Consider the following 20185-nt stretch of genomic DNA (forward strand, 5'->3'; position numbering starts at 1 on the left):
TAATGATTTCTTCTTGTTGATTTTATTTTAACATATTTTATGGTTTATTTCTTATGACATCTATTCATATATATGTGTAAAAAGAACATTTATTTATAATTGATGATATAAATTTATATACTGAAATATACACAAGGCTAAGTTTCTTCGCTAGATCTCTTTTGATCTTATTTTTAAAATAGTATTAGTTTACAAATAAGATGCTAGTCCAAGGGTTTAACATTGCCCCAGGAGAATTAGTCACTGAGGAACACATTGCTCACAGCTGCAGTGAAATATCTATCACTGAAAATTTCAGCACTTTTAATTCCATCTCAGTGACATCAGTGGGATATCTGAAATATTACTCACATGTGGTACTCAGTAAGGGCATGTATGATTTTATGAAAATTCTAGAAAAGTAATTTTGTGTTTATCATTAGCAGTTTTTTCTAACAAAAAATCAGAACAAAAAAATATTACTGTTGTAACATGGTGCATTTGTGGTGGAATTTTTTTTCCATTATGATTACAATAAGACGTAAGTTTCCCAAAGTTTAAAATGATCAGCAAACCTCTTCCTGTTTACTTTAATTTATAGAAAATGATCAGCAAACCTCTTCCTGTTTACTTTAATTTATAGCTTCTTTCTTGTAATCTCCTCTGAATTGGGAAATTCATACTGTAGCAGTAGCTTAGCCAACCTTATGGAGACTTTACTGATAATTTCCCAGAATAACTAGGTTGGAAGAGACTTTCAAGATCATTGAGTCCAACCAAGCCCTAACACCTCAAATAACCATGGCACTGAGTGCCACATCCAGTCTTTTTTTAAACACATAAGTCACTCAAAGGGTAACTCAATTATTGAGCATCTGCCACTCAGTGAAATACAAGGTTTCTTAATCACCACTGCCACACTTATGCCCAGCCTGACCACGCACACGTGAGACACCACTGCTTTGACACTGCACGTATGTGCCAAGGTACACAATATCCCACACTGTGGCACTGTGCCTTCTCATCCTCAGATCCTCATACCTCAGATGGTAGGATGCTGACAGTGTTGTTGGTATCTTTCTAGAAGATTGTTTTTTCTAATGCTCAGGTCAGTTCTGTCCACGGAGAACCGTACACTGAACTATTTGTCTTGTGGCAATGCTAATGCATTGCACCCTTGCATCCTATTTATTTCCTCTCCACAAGCTGAACAGGAATAGAGAACACAAATGCAAGGCCATCCCTGGATCAGAAGTTCCTTCTCTGGAGATTACAGTACAGTACTAGGAAAGTATCTGAAGACTTGACATATACAACTCTCTGCCCTCCTAAATATTTTGTTTTATAGATTGAAGAGTGTAGAGAGGTTAGTGTAGAAAGAGTGAAATTACTGAGAGGAGATTACTAGGCTTCAAACATGTGAGGGAAAACAACAAAAGAAAGACTTCACAACTGAAAACATTATGGGAAATGTATGCTGAATGTTAGCTTAGCTTACCCTAGCAAAAACCCACTTGATAAAGTTACTTAGGGTCAAAAGAAGAACCACGACCATTAGGAAACTGACAAACCTGAGTTTCCTAGTGTTCACTGGCAGGGGTATTTGAAAGTAACATCTTCATTTCAGAGACATCCCAGACCATGTTGCCTCAATGTCAGAGATGTTCAAGAGGCCACAGAAACGTTTGCTTGTACAAAGTTCTCCAAAAGGATTCATACCAGAATCCCTTGCAGTTTCTTCTGATTCCATATTAACAAGATCAAAGCGAAGAGTGTGCTGCAGACCATTGTTCACCCATCTGGCCAGCTGGTGCACAGGACTGGTGTTTGTTGTAACCCCTGCTGGGATGTAGCTGGCACCCAGCCCATTCAGATGTACAGGCTGTGTGCTGCTGTTGGAACCAGCCTGCTCTTTGATGCTCCAGCTCAGAAAGTCAGACATTATTGGCAAACATAGCTATTTCAAGTAACCACTTGAACAGCTGTGGTAGTGGTGCAATGTGTGTTTGGCCAACTCCTCACTGGGATAGTGCTTGCTTATTTTGTTGCATATAATCATTGGGAAAGTAAGAGGCAGTAGACAACAGAACGGAGGGACCAAGTCCAGATGACACTACAGTGTGCTATGACTCACTGGTTTCCCAATGATGGCAACGGGATAGCTTTGTGCAAAATATCAAGTGTTACTTGCTGTACTGCAACACTGGGTATTCATTTTGTGAGAGCTGGAAGCTCTGTCCTCCTGAACTTGCTCCCAGCTTTTTGTAGCCTACTCCATTCCTCTCCTTTAATATGTGACTTCCAAATGGGATATAGTACTTCGTCTCATTCCTCATCAGAACATTTCTTTCTTTCTTTCACATAGAAAGATCCAAGTGATATACCCCAAAAAGTTTCCTATATAGTTATTGTTGACACATATTTAGTTTGTGATGCACTACTAATCTTCCATTAGTATTAGTACATGATACTTCACTTATGCATAGCACTTCCCCTTTGGTTTATTAAGTCTTGTAAGATTTAACCTGTTTATAAATCCTTAGTAGAACTGGTTACATCAGCAGGAAACAAAGTAAACTATTACAAGGGCATAATAAAATTTAAAACTACAATTCAGATTTGTGATAAATTTTGCTTACTATTGTTACAATGATATTTAAGGTACTGTCATGGGTTGATGGTGGCCAGATGCCAGTCACTCACTCCCTTCTGCAGCTGAACAGAGGAGAAAAAATACTATATATGGGTTGAGATAAGGACCAGGAAAGAATCACTCATCAAATACCATCATGGGCAAAACAGACTCAACTAACAAAATCTGACAAGGATAATGAGAAGTAAAATAAACCCTAAAAAATGCCTTCCCCCCACCCCTCCCTCCTTGGAACTCTATCACCTACTCCAGTGGCTCAAGGAGGCAGGGAATGGGGTTATGGTCAGTTTACCACCTGAGGTTTCTCCTGCTGCTCTGGGAGAGGAGTTATTCTCTGGCTGCACCATGGGGTCCCTGCCATGGGAGACAGCTCTCCATGAACTCCTCCAGTGTGAGTCCAACTCACGAGCAACAGCTCCCCACAAACTGAAGCAATGCTTGTCCACCGCTATGGGCAATAGTCCTCCCAAAACTGCTGCAGCATGGGTCACTCTTCCATGGGGTGCAGTCCTTCAAGGACAGGCTGCTCCAGCATGGGAGCAGGGCTCCTCTCTCCATGGGGTCACAGCCTCCTCTTAAGCATCCACCTGCTCTCGTGCGGGGGTCCTCTACAGGCTGCAGTTGGATCTCTGCCTCCCCATGGACCTCCATGGGTTGTAGCAGCACAGCTGCCTCACCATGGTTATCACCAAGGCCTGCAGAAATCTCAGCTCCAGCACCTGGAGCACTCTGTCTCCTTCACTGACCTTGGTGTCTGCAGAGCTGTTCTTCTCACATATTATCACCCCGTTCTTCTCTTGCTGAAATAAAACTATGCCAATACTTTTTTAATCTTTCTTCTTAAATGTTAGCACAGAGGCATTATCAGCATTTCTGTTTGGCCCAGCCTTTGCTAGTGGCATGTCCATTTCTTGAGCCACCAGGGACTGGTTCTGCTGGACACGGAAGAAGCTTCTAGAAGCTTCTCAAAGAAGCCACCCCTGTAGCTTCCCCACTACCAAAACCAAGCCATACAAAACCAATATAGGTCCCCATTATAGAAAGATATTTGAGAAATATGTTCCCATATTATTCTATTTAGCTTAATGTGTATACTTGAAGGCAGACACTGAGAATCATTTGAAAAAACAGGGTCTACACTAAACTAGTCAAAAGGTTCTTTTTATACAGAAGGAGAAAATCTCCAGAGACTGATTCACTCTAAATTCCTTGATTGTCTATTTTAGAAAGGTAGTAATCACTTCCTGGATTTGTATTTTTCTACTGACTACAGAAGAAGCCAATACAAATGCTTTAGAAGAGATACCAAACTTCCAAATTGCTAAAATTACACAAGATGAGTCCCAGCTGCAGCTCATTCTCCCCCTAGAACAGACAATCAGACATAAAGTCTTTAAAGATTTAGGGCCTAACTCCCATTGATTTCTTGCTGTGAGATTCTTTAAGAAGTTGACTTCAAGGAGAGCTACACACCCAGAAGTAGTGAATACTTAACACTGAGACTGCAAAATACTGATATAAAACTTAAAAATTGGCCTGTGACTATTTAAGCAGATAAAGCCTTCAAGCCCTTTTTCCTGGGGCAACAACTTCCATCCCCACTGCAGAAAGGAACTTATGTTTGAACATCAGGTACCATGATCTCCCACGCCAGGGAAGGGCAGCAGGGAAGAGCCATAGACATCATTGACTGGAAGAGCCACTGCTAGGTTCAACAGAGCACTCTTTCAGATTCCCTTTTGGAGCACTTCTTGGCCTTTCTTACCACAAAATGTTTACTTATTTTAAAAGATTATTTAAAAACCCTCAACAAACTAAAACAACAGGTAGAACAGACCTGGCAGGTGTTTTATTACAGTAGCACCATCCTGAAATTACATCTACTTATTTTTATTCAAATTGAAAACATTTCAACTTGAGTGTTCCTTAATGACATAAAACTAAGTCTTTTTTTTTTCTCTTTGAAGTTACATCATTGTGGCTGTTGATTGTTTAATTGTCCTTCCAATCAAGCACTTAACTTCCTACTTAGCCCCACACAGGACATGACTTGAAGACATTAACAATCGTCACTAATGCGGATTGCCTTAGGATGTTTTAAGTTTATTTGTAATGGAGGGAAACACTCACTGTTTGGATGAATTCTATAAAAGCTGAACATTTTCTGCCCTAGGCAAAGTTTGCAGAAAGAGTTCATATGGTTTTTCTGGTTGTAATCAGTGCATTCAAATTATGTATAATTTGGTTTTCATGGTTTCACTGTTGGATCACATAAAGTCAATTATAATTACTACCAAAAATAAATGTCTGTATGCACCTTGGAATATTCACTGTGGAGTAATGATACACTAGAAGGAGATTCACAATTACTAGGAAATTATTTAAGAATATTTTATTATTTTCCTCAAATGCAAATGAAATAGCGATGGTTAATCACAGGGTTTGAAATAAATGGTCATGAAGTCTTAGTGCCACTATAAACTAAAAGTAGTATCAATTGCAATACCAAATGGGCAGAAGTAAAGGAAGGCAGAAAAGCTCTTCATTTAGAGTAATTTCCATGAAAAATATTCCAAGATATTGGATGTGACACACAAGGAAGTGAAAAGGCTCTTCTGCATACAATACAGAGGTTTTGTGGGACTCTTCAGTAACCTCCAGACAGGTGCCTGAGGCAAAACGTTCTCTTGCCTATTGCAAGGTATTTCATGTAGGCAAGCAGCCTCCACAAAAAGCATGTCCTGCTCCACTTTTGTTTTATAAGCAGGATGGGTCTCACTGGTTCATCTCTACCTCCAGCTGTGGTTTTAGAAAAAAAAAGTTGTTAGCCTTAAGATTATTATTTTAATGGACTAAATTGGTGAATCTCCAAAAGACATAATGATCTTGAAAGCATGAACTCTTCATTTCCTTCTCTCAGATAGCCCTAAACATCTTCTTTGACAACAAATAAAACTGAACTGTGAAAGTTTAGGAATAAATAGACAGGACATTAATTCTACCACTGCTCATACAGGGCCATTTACTGACAGGAAAGTAAATAAATGGGCCATTGCTTTCTATCTCACTCTATCAGAAGTTAGATGTGTCAGAGTGTAAGCAATGTTGTTCTGCTTCGCTTCTGCATTTTGCTGCTGAACCCTACCCAAATCACTTCATTTACCCATGAAAATAGAAAAATCTGAAATGAATACCAGACACAGATTTGGATTACAAGGTGATCCAGGAGTACATGGGGAGACTTTTAATTCCTGAGGTGGCCTTAGTGGACAAAATCATTTAAAATTTAGTAGATGTAACTGTTCAGTCCTTTTGACCTTCTGATATTAATCCTGCAAATCTAACTACACATAACTACATACAACTATATGTAATTGTCTGATGTAATGACTCGAGATTCCTTTGCAAAATGCATAAAAAACCTGTAATTAGATTAACTGAACTCTTACTAATGTTACGAAAGATGTTCTAATTTGAATTCACAACAGAAAATGTATAGTACTTTGTTTAGTTTTGCTGAATTTAGCAATAGGTAAATTATTTTTAATAATCTGCTAAACCCAGTCAGATTTAGGGTTGACTTTTTCTGGAAGTAGATTATTTGAAAGCAGTGCCTGATGTCAGGGCATAAATGATATGCAAAAAAATCATCATACTTACACAGCTTCTGGGTGTGTCTTTTGCCTGAAGTGAATACATATTTTAAACAACATATGTTTGAACTTGACTCTGACTTATAATCAAAGACTGAAAATGATACCATTAGAATCAAGCCATAACATCCAAAACAGTGGGTTGTATCTCACTACACAATCCCCTGTCCTCCACTACCAACTCATCCACAGGACTATGCTTGGTAGTGTTGTGGAGGAAACTAATCTCGTTTGCCAAAGAGAGAGCTTGAGAGTCTAGTTTTACAAGAATTCTTCTCTCCAGCCATGCTCCCCTCTCCTCAACATCATTGCCCCAGGTGACCTGTATTCAGGCTGGAAAGGAAAGGACCTGTCTTTGCATAACCACAAGGAAAGTCTCTTCCTTGTGCAGCTACATGGAAAACTGGATAAGGAAATTATTCCAGCTCAGAATTAAAGAAAGTATGTTTGTGTGTGTGTGGGGGGGGGGATATGACTATTTTTAAGGGGTTTCAGACATATCAGTCCCCTAATCCTGGTGAATCCACCATTATGTTAATGCCAATGCCAAAGAATGGTCACCAGAAGTTCCTTAGTACATGTGGATATAACAGGATAGATGAATGGGAGACCTCTTATTTTGATATAAGCTTACTTTTAAGCTTGTAAGATATAGTCCAGCCAAACTTGTGAAGGAGTGACGTGTATTTGCTCATGCACAGTCACAGTGCACACTCAACCTAAAACCAGTGATGAAGACACTCCTGGAACTGAGGGTCACAAGAGCTTGCAGTGCTCAAAGGAGGTGCAGAACCAGCCCCTGAAACTTCTGAAGAGAGCAAATCTCCCTGTGGGAAGAAAGACTTTCTGTCACGGACTCTGAAGTACACATACATATAAGCATATATAAGCATTGTAGGATTCATAATATTGATTATTTTGAGAAAAGAAGCTGCAAAGACAAATGAACTAATTTTCTGGATTGATTTACCTTGCTTAACTTAAACCAGCTTCATATATTACTAGCACTAAATATGCATTAGGTTTTTCTAAGGACACAGTATTCCCTGACTGCATGAGTGGTTTTCAAAATTACAAAACCAGAAGTTCCTGCCCTTTTCATCTCTTTTTTTCCCCTGCTTTTGTTTCTCAGATTCTGTCTTGCTCCACCATTCACATAAGCACCATATATATTATTGACTGCTATGATAAATTAAGTTCATAATGCTTTGTTTCTAACTTTTCTTTTCCTTGGATGTTAAAACTGACAGCTTAATGATTCTCTTGCCACCTACTAGTGAATCACCACCCTTACCCACACTCAAGATAAGAGAAGCTCACTTTTCCCAGAGAAGCGAGGCCCTTCGCTGTGCACTCTGGGAACTATAATACAAAGCTTAGTTACTTTAAATCTATTTTAATTTTTTTAGATCCTTCAATAATCACCTGGAGCAACATAAAGATCCTTCCTTGAATTTTTGATTACTTTGCAAAATTAGCAAGTACAGCATATCTTACCTATATGTAAATACAACATGTTCACTTTATCTTGGTGTTACAGTGTGAAACAATTGGACAGCTAGAACAAATGTTTGAACTTGAGAAAAGAAGCTTTCCCACTGACTTTCATGGAAACAGGTACAGACTAATCATGGATAGCTTCAAAAATCAAACTGGGCACTGTCCTGTTGTCTGTTTAGAACAGCCTAGTGTTTCACAGGCTTTGTTGATCTAATGTCACCCCAATGTTTTCCAAAGGAAGACTGGAAAAGAAACTGTAATACTGACATGCCAATGGTACCAGGTCAGTTTTCATATACTTTAAATAAAAAACAAATTGTAAAGACATACAAAGCAATTTCTATCCTATATTTTGTTCTTTTGCTGGTTTGCTTGCTTTTATATTCAGAAAAAAGTGTGTTCCTGCAGCATTTGTTTGTTTTCCCATGGTAATTTCCTTAAGGAACAGCAATGGTCAATGGAGCACAAGCTGACAAAACATTGCAGAGCTCTGCACACTCTATGCATCTGAAACAGTCATGCTGACAGTGGCACATGAATGTTTGTAGTTACTTAGTACTTGTCAGTCTTACAAACTCATGACTCCTGGCTAAAATGTAGTTTTGTTCCTTTAACAAAAATCCCTATATCATGAGATATACATGGAAACAATAAAAACTGGGACAAAGCTTCAGCCTTACAAACCTTGATACTGGAGCTGTCAAACTTCTTGAGGCTCCAAGTTCACAGATGTCTACCATCTTTCAGGTGCACCTATGAAGGTGGGAGGGAAAGCAGTGTTCCTGAGTAATTTGATGGCAGCTGCTCCTGCAGAGTAGGAGGGCGTGAAACCTTCAGTAATGGAATCCTTTGCAGGGTCCGCGCTTACATATGGAACTTGAACAATAGGTATTTACTTAAATTACATCGACTACCTCAGACATGTGGAATCTGTACGTCCTGCCCACTTCCCTGAACCTTTGGAGCCGGGATCCTGTGGGGAACATAATAGGCTTAATTACGGTGTCTGGACTAGCCATGTAGGACCCGGAAGGCAGGAGTTAACCTCACCTCACCTCACCTTTTACATGCCAGTGACCCCAGGCTTGGCTGGGAAGCCTGGGGCCTCTAGAGCAGCTTCTGGATTACCACGACATACACTACCTGGTGTGATGGCAAAGGGAAACCCCATGCGAGCGCGGCCATAGTGCCCGTGCCTCGGCCCGGGAGTGGTGGGTGACGCTCGGGGCACACAGGGCCCGCTCCCCGCTCCCGCCCGCCCATGGAGAGGCCGAGGACGGCAGCAAAATCCCACAGTAGCGCCCGCCGTGCTGCGGCGCGGGGCCCCGGGGCTGCCACCGCCAAGGCCTGGCAGCAGAGGGGCACGATGCTGGCCCACCCTGACTCGCCATCCCACACGGCAGCCCCGCGGGGCCCGGCCGCGGCTGTCACATGGCACGGGGAGGGGGCTGCGGCGGGGCGGGCCGTGCTCGGGGCTCCCCCGGCCGCGCGGAGGCGGGCTGAGGTGGCGGAAAGTTTGCGGAGTGGCTGGCGGCGGTGGCGGCGCTGCGGTCCCCTCCTGCTTTCTTTACTTTTTTCTACACACCCGTCTCCCACCGCCTTCCCCCATCAGCGGTCGCTCCGGGGCATGAGCGGCAGCCGCCACCCGCGCTGAGAAGCAGGAGGTCGTGCCGCGCTCGGCTCTGTCAGTGGGGCGAACGCCAGGGACGGGAGCGCGGGCAGCGGCTCCGAGCCCGCCATGCTCCGCCGGCCCCGCTCGGCGCTCGCCGTCCTCCCGGTGCTGCTCCTGCTGCCGCTGCTGCTGGGCGGCCGCCCCGCCGCCGCCCGCTGCCCCGCGCCTTGCCGCTGCGCTGGGCACCTCGTCGCCTGCAGCCGCCTGGAGTCGAGCCGGCTGCCCGAGCGGCTGCCGCAGGGGGCGGTGCAGCTGTGAGTATCGGGGCGGCGGGCTCCGCGGCGGGCTGGGGGCACCGGTCTGGGTCCGCCCGCCATCTTCTGCCCCTGGGGCTGCGGACGGGCGGGCTTTGAGGGGAGCGCGGTGTGGTGGCGGCAGCGAGGTGTGGGAGCGGGCAGCACTGGGGCTGCGGCCGAGCTGCCGAGCTGCCGAGCTGTCAGCGGGACAGCGTCCCTTGGGGCGGGCTGCGGCCCCGGACGGTGGCGGCGGTAAGCGCCCGGCTGAAATGGGCCCGGGAGCGCTGCTCAGTGTCGGAGAGGGCGAGGAAAAAGTTCTGTTGACTTTCTTAGGCATCACGTTAACGCTGATCGGTGTGTTGGGAAAGCTGCTATCGATTTTCTTCGTGCAGCTCTTCATTCCTGGGGAGTTTTGGCGCTGGCGATGGTGCGGGCCCGCCTGGGCCGGTGCCGCGCAGTGACCGAACCCAGGGCAGCGCGAACTCAAGTGCCAGCTGAGGAAAAGTTACTTTCAGTAACAAACTTCTATAGAAAAAGCATAAATTAGGTCAGCTGTCTAAAAGCTTGAAAATGGCCGAGGTACTTCTCACATTTGTTTTTAATAGCTTGTCACTGAAAGATCTTCTGTATTAGTCGTATTAATTTTCTATTACATTTTCAAAGCAGATCGAGATAAGGGCTTTAAAGTAAACAGGAAGACTTTCAATTAGTTGTGGCTAATTCTGTTCAATTGCCTCGTCTGGAGGTCATGCTGCTTTACTCATGAAATGTGGATGGCTGTATTGACACCATATGGAACTGAACACAGGCATGGCTCTGGGAGTTGAATATTTCCAGGACTGGTATACGAAAGTGTGAGGGGAAAGAAACTTTTTTTTTTCTTTCTTATGTGATTGAAACATAGAGACCTACTACTGCATCTGCTTTACATTCAACAACTGATTTTGTTTTCTATTATATTTCATTCCTCTGAGTTTTTTGAAGTGTTTCAGTACGCCCCCTTAAGTTTTCTGACAAAACCTAAGGATTTTGTTTTGATATAAAGTAAGCTTTATAGTTTAATTTCTTAGTTTAGCATACGTCAATGCTGTTGAAATTCAGATGAGGTAAATAAAAAGGGTAAAATCACAGAACTTTTCATTTTTTTAGAGTTGCCTTAAAATGCCTTAAAAAGCATTTTTCATTAGCGGTAATCCAAATTTGTTTTTTCCACTTATGTTCCCGAGAGACAATAAAACACATTGCAGGGCTTTTTTTGTTAGCAGGAGGGACATTTTTCTAATTAGAATTCCCTTGGTAGTGTAAATTGCCCTTATGTAAGTTCACATTCCTTTAAAAGTGTGAGAAAATAAGTTCCGCTTGTATAAATAAGCTTTGGTCTGTTGTAAGGAACCCTGCTGTGATTACTCATTGGACAGCTGTGTCACTTGCTTTTAAACTCACAGAGGTACATCTTTGTAGGTGTCACCAAACCATGTGGTCTGGCCGCTTTTGTGTAAATATTTCTTTTGTTTGTGACAAATGCCTTAGAAGTACCCAGCTCTTTCTTCCTTCCCCTCTTAATAAGAACAAGGAAGAGTGTGGCATTGTCTGTTACCTCCAGCTACCCCAGTACTTGGACCTGGGATTGTGCAATTTGGTAATTAATGAGTTCAGCTTTACATACGCAAAAAAAAAAAAAAAAGGTTTGACTAGTTTGGATTATCGTTGCAACAAACTGCGCATTACAAATTGTAAAAGACTGTTTATGAATTTTATTGCTATATGTCTGCCGTGTTTTCCATGAAACTCTATAGCGGGTATAGCCAAAGGCTAGTAGTTAATTGCAGGCTTTCCAGTCCTCTTGAGAAAACAGCAGCTTTTTTTACCACCTTCTTAACATACACAGGCGAGACCCCCAAGCTCTGCTGCCTGAGAAGGTCTAGGCCCATGTCAGGCTTTACACCTTCCTTTGCCCATCTGTGCTCACCCAGATGGAGAGCAGGTTTTTGAAACCCCTGCTGCATACTTTCATGCCTTTTTTTTGTTCACTCTCCCTGCTGAAATAAGAGTGACCTCAGAATGGACAAAGAGAGGGGAAAAAATGAACCTGACTTATGTCCCCTTCTTCTTGGTGGCAGGTGTGAGTTGTATGGAAGTGTCTTCCAAAGTGGAGTGTAAACGGGCTATAATTGCCAGCTTCACTGTGACTTTAGCTAAAAATGCCTTCTTCCATTACCTTGTCTTCTTGAGAGGTAACAGTCTGCTGAAAACTGTTAAACATTTTTAATGCTTTTGTGTACAGATAGTTTTGAAGTTGGATTTCCGTTTAATTCCAGGATGTGTATCCTGATATTGCAAGAATGTGGGGTTGTTAGAGCTGGTGGAGGAGGAAGAGTGTTGGGCATTGGCCAGAGTCCTCCATGTGTGCAAACTCCCACTGGCACTGCAGAACCCTTTGCCAGGTTCACTCAGGAATGCTAGAACTGTCGGTGGGGCAGGAGGGAAAGTCTGAAAAATGGTTTTCACTTGTGTTTGTATTACATCTTTAGTATTTACATTTTATAAATCCTCTAGTTCTCTACCAGAATTGCCAGAAAAAAAGCTGTATGGTTTTCACAGCTGTTTTTCAATATTTTCCAGACTAAAGCTTGAGCATAGCAAGCTGATTTATGAGTCACTTTGGATCAGTGTCTTAAAACAGCTACAGCCTGGCTTTTTGTTTTTCAGCTCTGCTGATTTCTGCTGAATTAGCAGCTCTATAGGCCCCAGTGGGACTGATTAAGGAACTGTTGCTGGATTTGCATTTTAAAATTTGACTTGGGGCTCAGGTTTCTGAGTTCTCTAAGGAAGAGGATGATAATTGTGACTAAGTGTTGTAAATTAAGTTAGAGTCTAAAAGTTATATCTATAAAATGTGTGAAGAAGCACTTACCTTCTCCCTCTATGCATTAGGCTTCCTTTCACTTTTTAATCACACAAACATTGATGTTCAGAGTTCTTTCAGCTAATCTTGGGACTTGTGAGTTAGTTACAAAAGATGTCACACAAACATAATGGAACAAAGAAAATAGTTTTTTTCATAGAACAGGTTCTTTGAGGGTAAAAACCGTGGCATGCTTGTTCAAGTAGAGACAATTCTACTAAATGTCCAATCACTCTATTAGAAATGTGAGCTGAAGAACGGGTATATATGCTTACTATTGCTATATAAAGACTTTCTTAATATGTATCTGATTTCTGACTTTTCAGAATATGTTCTATCTTCTATGACTTTTGAGCTTCTAGTAGCAAAAGTACCCACAGAGGGAAGTTTCTCCCCTCTTGTAATTTGGTTTTAACATACAAGGAAAATTCAGAAATGGAAAACACATAGTACTAATGTTTGAACAATGTCAGTTCCATTTCTCTGAAGGAAAAATAGAATTTAATCTTCCAACTTATTCTTCATACATGTTTTAAAGTATGTTGAGAAATGCATTGAACTGAAATAAACTTGTAGCTTTTCAACTGGGATGATAGATTTTTATATTTTAAAAAATTGTGCCAATCCAATGCTTGTAAGTTTGAAGAACTTCTACAGGCTTAAGCTTCATTTAGATTATTAGTAAAAGGCAAATATTTTAACTCTTGGTTTCACTTCCAACCACTCTGATTGAACTTGAAATGTAACTTGCAAGGCTTTTTTTACTGAATGTTCATGAAGTTTCCTATGCCAGTGGTACTGAAGTAATGTTTAATAAAAATTTACAATATGTGTTTTATGCAACTATTGGTAGACAAGCGTATATACTGTATGAAATAGGTAATTCAGTATTGTCTGGAGGGTTGGGCATTTTTTGTTGATTTTTTGCTTTGGGATTTTTTTTTTTTTCATCTTGTGTTTGACAACCTGGTGTAAGTAAACCATGCATAAGAAATTTCTGTGTATGTATTTTTTAAAGTAGGTGCTACTTGGAAAATGTGAATGTATCTTTAGTGTTAAAAAACAAACACCAAAAAAAGTAGTTTGAGACCTAGTGTTAGTTACGCTCACGGTTGCCTTGATAGACTCCAGATGGATGTGAGCTTAAGCTATGAGTGAAAGTGTCTGGCTCCAGTGTGGTGATCATGCACAGCAGTGGTTGTAATTGCAGGATTTTTATAGTTTAAGGACTCTGCCAGATTTTTTTTTTTTTAACATGTTTTAACTCCAGCAGAACAAATCTACTCACGTCTGTGACTGTCTGGTGGGTCCTTTAGGCAAACTTGCCTTAAATAAACCTTTTGCAGAGTTTTTAGGTGAAATGAAGAAATGCAGGTTTTTAACACTAATGTTGAAAGCTCTTTGTTGAAATAATTACTGATTCCTAAGTCTTGTCTGAAGCGTGAACAACAGTAACATGTTAGGCACTAACAGCCATAACTTAACTGAATTTTGGCTGTTTATTTGCATAGTTCTTATAATCCCTACAGACTAAAGCCAAATATTGAATTAAGTTTAAGGGCAAAAGCTGTCTCTACTCTGTCTTTAAGGACCAAGTTAGATTGCTGTCTAGATTTTTGTAGCAGCATACTTTTTCAGTATTTACACTTAAGAATGCAGTGTGAGAATTTCAAACCTGTGCAGCTAATGCCCTCAGATCTTATACAAAGGGATTTTTCTCCAGTGTATGGTCTGGAGATTGTTTGCACTAGATTTTTAAGTAGTGAAAGATGCACTTCTCTAACTTTAGTGTGGTTCACCTAATATACGGGAGAACTCAGAATCATAACGGTGGAACTAAAGTTAGTGGGCTTTGGAAAACATTGACACTGTATTGGTTTTCCATTGTTAAGAGGAAAGTCTCTAGGGGTTTAGACACCTGAAAGTCAAGGCACAGATATATATTAGGTGCTTGATTCCAGAGCTGAGTCTCTGAAAACATCCCTTTTGTGGCCACCTGGAGGTGGTGGAATGTGTTCCCCTCTGTAGGTGGCTCTCCCCCAGCCCTCGGCCCCTTCTTTTGTTCTGGAAAATGCCATTCACACCTGCAGCTCTGCCCTGTGCAGTCCTGGCTTGGGAAACCCAGCCCATCTCTTTTCCCTGCCTGTGGCCCTGAACCCGGCTCTCATGCCACAGCTCAGCAACTCGCTGGGCCTGGTCCAGTTGGCTGGCTCAGAGCACACCTTACAGCTGAGTGCTGGTGATACCCCTCATAATACCCATGTGTGCCTGGGATTATTTTTTATACTTAATTCTTATTACTGGGGGATTTTTTAATTGCCACCTGTAGAAGAGGAGCAAAAGTGATGATGAAACTGTCCCGACAACATTGAACGAGTCAGTTGGGAGAATCTAAAACAGAGTTTTACTATCCACATGTTCTGCTAAGGAAACCTAGCCTAGGTGCCTGGCTGGGTTGCAGAATTACACCTGTGTCTGAGGATGTTGAGTCGTGGATGCAGGGAAACTGGATTTCTCTGGATTTGTGGGTTTTCAGGGCTTAGTCACAGAGCAGAATGCCTAGCACAGCCCCTGAACTTGGCTTTGTTTAAGCCAGCTCTGGTCTGTGTGCAGCTGATATGCTGTTCATATGATATGCTGTTCAGCTTTCTTCACTTCTGGAACTGTGGATGGAGAGCAGACATGTCCATGGCAGTCAGAGCTGTGTTTGGCGTGCTCAGCACAGTTGACTCTACTGAGTCATCTCACCCAGAAAAAGTGAGGAATCATGTAGTTTCTACATAGATTCAACTTGAAATGACACTTCATGCTTGTGTGGCTTGATGAGGACCCTGGGTATGGTGGATGACTCTTAAGTGCTTAATTAGCATGGGGAATAGTATCATGGAGTGTGAGCAATTTTTAAAAAAAAAATTTGAAAAAAAGCACCCTTTACCTGTTACTATAGCTGCTCACTGCTGAGGTGCACTGATTCGTTGCTTTATGTGTCTGCATTACAAACACTCATGAGTGAATTAAGGAACTTACTGAAATAATGTCATTTTTGTTAGCTGGCTTGGATAAATGCAGTGTTTTAACTTGGGACAAATGCTTGCAGATGTCTGGATTGATGCTGGTGAGATAGTGATAATCTGTAGTAGGGGAACAGAAAAGTGCACGTTTTGGTGGATGAGTGACTGAGAAGGGGGAGGCCTTCAACAGAGCTAGTCATGGTCACAAGATGAGTTGTGGGTCTGTACTACTTGTGCAGAGGTTAGAGAAGTGCAGGTTTGAGTTCCTGCAGTTAGCTTTTCTGTCTTTCACTTTACAGTCACTCTTATTTCTGTTATATTTCCAAAACAGAAACATAAGGCTGAGGCTACAGCAAAAATTTCTTAGGCCTCTTGTATGATGTCAGGTGTTTTAGAGGGTAAAGATGCATGGCACTGTAAGGAAAAGTATTTCTTGTGGTCAAGAAGTGTTATATTTTAGTACCTGGCTTGTTTTGTAGCTAATGCTGCAAAGGTGTTAACAATTGTTTATAAGCTGCATCAATATATACTGGGATCTTCAACATGGCACAAGCTAAGGGTTCGAGCTGCTTCTACAAGGGTCATTAAGTATTAAGTGGTATTAATATCAACAGTATACAGACATTTTAAAACTCAGAATTAGCCCTTGCTATGTCCTTTTTCTTCTGCTATTTTTTAAGATCTCTGTTGAATTTAGTTATGTGGGAATGGTGTCTGGAATTTTGTGGAAGCATGAAAATACAGTTGTGATTTATGGGTGGTCCTCATTGTGTATTTGTGAGCTATACATTGCTTTTGAGATGCATGTGAAAAGAGTGAAGTATGATTAACCCAAAGAATGAGACTGCAATGACTATGGTTTTTGAATTTTCCTTGTTGAAGGAACCAAGAGGTTGTTATAGCCATATTTTTTGTTGTGAGAGTATGTGGGAAAGCAGTTGTTGGTTTATCTGAGTCAGAATCTTAAGATGTTTTCCATGGGTCCTATGTACATTCCAATGAACAGTTCTGTATTGTTCAGAGATACTAGGAATTCCTTTGACACAGCTAGCAGTGATCAAGGTATTTGCATTTGTATTTGTATATTTACACCTTGTGTAAGCAAATGAGTTTCTATTCTAATTTTGCTAATAAAAAAAATCCTTTTATGTACTTGGAGACAAGTGAGAACATAATTTGGATTGAAATTGCACTGCTTTACCTGATATCGTATGGCAAAACTGACAGGGTGTTTATTTTTGTAACCTCATAGGGACTTAAGTCACAACAAATTATCTTCAATCAAGACCAGTATCTTGGATCACCTTCATAGTCTTCAGGAAGTGTAAGTTAATTTGTCTTAATTAAAAACCATACCAAAACATAAACCCCAACCAAAAATACCCAACCTGTGTTTGTGTATGCTAATTGTATAGTTGTTTCTCTAGGGATGATTGCTTGAACAACAAAGATTCTTGCTGTTCTGATATTTTACATTAAGTGAAACTGAAATTATTTTTTAATTTTGAGGTGACAGAGTTCAGCAGTTTAGCAAGTCCGATGTACATAGTTCTGATTAAAATTAAAGCTAACTCTCCCTTTTGTAATATTAATAGGAATTTGAACAACAATGAACTGGAGATCATTCCAGATCTGGGACCAGTCTCAGCAAATATAACTCTTCTGTCTTTGTAAGTAAATCTTACTTTTGTCCCTGTTTAGTGGAACTAACTCTACCGGGTTCATGGAAGTATGTGTATTACAGAGATTAAAGTAAAATAATTGGAAATAGAGCAGCTTGTGGTTAGGAAGTCGATTATGTCATATTATTTAGTTGTTCTTTAAAATGTGTATAATTGAGCTTAATCCTTGTAGTTTTTGTGCTTCCCAAATACAAAGACTGCATTAGAATTAATTTATGTTGTGGTAGTACCCAGAAGCCTCAGTCCTGTTGTGCTAGGCACTGTATGAGCATCTGTAAATGTTACACAAACTTGTACAGTGCTGTCTTTAAAACAAGACTTATACTCCATCGTTATGCATCTTGGCTGAGATCCTGATGTGTTAAATCATGGCTGAATTCCATTAATGTCACTGGACAATACAGGGAAATCCTCTTGAGATGCAGCTTCAGCACAAGTATCTAGGTCAGAAGATGTTTTGCCAACGTTGTGAATTTTTTTTTTTGAGCCCATTTTAATGTGTGGCGCTTTTTTTTTTTACTGCAGTTAATACATAAAGTTATGACACATGATGGTGTCCATGTTCATTGCATTTCATGAAAGAAATGAGTAGGTTGCTTGGTGTTCATGTGTAATACAAGTATAATGTAAAAGGCATACAGAATCCATAACAAAAAAAGCTGATTTTAAAGGAAATCTTATTCCTGATGTTTTAATAATAAATTAGTTGGATTTCTTTTCTGTGATTAAGTTTCAATAAACTGTTGAAGGAAGATGTAGAAAAGTAGCTACTATCATACTGCTGGTTTAAAAAAAAGACCTGATTTTCATGTGTGGGATTTGTGTTTTATCAGCGGGAATCTAAAGTGTCTGAAGCTAATAATTTGTAGCCCTCTGGTCAAATCCTGTCCTTGAATACAAATTGCAAGTTACCTTTCTTGAAGAATCCTGAAGGGTTAAAACAATACAATAAACTTTGGAAAGCTGTTCAGTTAATTAAATTGATCACTATTCAATTGCTTACATCTGGTGATTTATAGGGGTTTGTTTTTACTCTAGGCCTAGGTCAGCCAAGTCAGCTGGTGCAGCCGCTGTGTCTGGGCTGCTCTGTTTGAATAAGAACTGAGTGACATTTGATACTGACGTGGTTTCTTACAGATCAGAATCAGAAAAGAATGAAAGAAAAAGCAGATGGTGTCTGACAAATAACTGTTGAATTTAAGTACTTATTTTATTTTGTAGTAGCTTTGGCATTACTTTTACACTGGCATAGCATTCTGTAGTTCAAGCATCTAATTGATCTAAAATTTTATTTCTTATAAATATATATATATATATGTTTACCACCTTGCTAAAGTCCTTTTTACCACAAGGCTAGAAATATTAGCATAATAAAGTGATTTATATAGTCTTGCTTTTTTTTCTGAATTCTCAGCATTTCTCCTTTTCATGGAAACTCAACAATTGTTGTTTAGAGGAAGCCAAAATCATTCTTTTGCAGCTGTGCAAAAATTTTGATATTCCTTTGAGAGAATAAATAATTTTCAGTCACTGTTGAATTGTTTGTTCCATATCTTTATGTCCTTATGTCCCTGACTTGGGCCATTTACTCAGGCAGTCAAACATGGAAAAATCTTTGCTATGCACTGTATATGCTAACACTTGAAAGAAAAATAAGTATTTTCTAAAAGCTTTTATCACGCTACTAATGCAGTTAAAGTTGCTCTTGGTGGGTGTTAGCTGGTTTTCATTCTAATTCTGTGTGCGGATAATGTGATTACTGAATGGAACTGTGCTACACTTAAGATTTACTACCTATTCTACAACTACAGCAGAGATTCCTGGAGTTTAGTATGGCAGAAATAATTACTTTAATGTTTTGTGTTAACTTACAAATTCCAATCTACAGTAGTTGAGATAATTGATTGTTCTATATCAAAACAGATGAACATAGAACATGAAAATAAATTGTGTTGTATTGTATTGTCCAAAAATAATTCATCTTGTCTCTTTTACATGGCTTTTCTTTAAAACCTAGCATAGAATCATAGAATCGTTTTAAGTTGAAAAAGACCTTTAGGATCAAGTCCAACCATTAACTCAGCACTGTCAAGGCCACCACTAAACCATGTCTGTAAAAGCCACATATGCACATCTTGTAAATACTTCCAGAGATGGTGGCTTAATCCCTTTCCTTTTGCAGCGTGTTCCAATGCCTCACACCCTTTACCATGATGAAATTTTAGAGAGCAATAAGGTCTCTCCTGAGCCTCCTGTTCTTACTGGTTGGATATTATTTATGTAAAGATACTAAATTTAATTTCATAGAAAATAGTATAAATAAAGAGAAATAAGCATATAACTGTTTGGCATAAAAATATATAAGGTATTGTGATAGCATAAATGGACAAATAATCTAATGATACTTGGTTTTTTTAGATGTGAAAAAATATGTGCATTTGGTTTTTCTGTGGTGGATGTTTTTTGAAGGGAACTGATTTAATGTATCTTAAGTCATGTGAAGAGAACACATATAGAACAATTAGGATATAAGTTTTAGAATCACTCTTTAGAGAAACATCTGATGACCTTCTCCAGGATTTTAAACTTTTAAAAAAAAGGAGGTTGTGAAGCCTTTCCAAAGCAAACCACTGTTTCCATGTTGAGTCTTTGTTCTGGCTTTTGAATGATAGCAGAAAAGAGAGTGATAGTCTTCTAGCTTTGATTCCACTTCTTATGAGATACATATAGGTTGGTTCATTACTACCAGTTGAAAACCCAGCTGGTTTTTATCCAAGGAATGCTGTAGAAGCGATACCCTCTTTTCTTGCCAATATCTGCATTGTTGAAGGAACTCTATTACAATATTTTTTTCTTGTGAAGAATTCTCACTGAACTGGGGAGCCTTAGACTCT

At 40.2% G+C, this 20185-nt stretch overlaps 1 protein-coding gene and 1 long non-coding RNA gene across 2 annotated transcripts in view; one reads left to right on the plus strand and one right to left on the minus strand.

Moving 5' to 3' along the window:
* Positions 1-5041: 5041 nt before the first annotated feature.
* On the minus strand, positions 5042-9488 carry LOC134418089 (uncharacterized). The gene is made up of 4 exons (XR_010027687.1): positions 9371-9488; positions 8700-8758; positions 8470-8592; positions 5042-7112 (listed from the first exon to the last, which is right to left on the minus strand). It is a non-coding gene; the product is annotated as an uncharacterized LOC134418089 (long non-coding RNA).
* Positions 9489-9523: 35 nt separating this feature from the next.
* LRIG3 (leucine rich repeats and immunoglobulin like domains 3) overlaps positions 9524-20185 on the plus strand; it is a 41702-nt gene continuing 31040 nt past the window's right edge. The window contains exons 1-3 of the mRNA XM_063155162.1: positions 9524-9711; positions 16862-16933; positions 17205-17279. Coding sequence (XP_063011232.1) covers positions 9524-9711; positions 16862-16933; positions 17205-17279 — 335 coding nt within the window. The remainder of the gene's footprint in view (positions 9712-16861; positions 16934-17204; positions 17280-20185) is intronic.

Source organism: Melospiza melodia, chromosome 4 (assembly GCF_035770615.1).
Source record: "Melospiza melodia melodia isolate bMelMel2 chromosome 4, bMelMel2.pri, whole genome shotgun sequence".
Taxonomy (NCBI): domain Eukaryota; kingdom Metazoa; phylum Chordata; class Aves; order Passeriformes; family Passerellidae; genus Melospiza; species Melospiza melodia.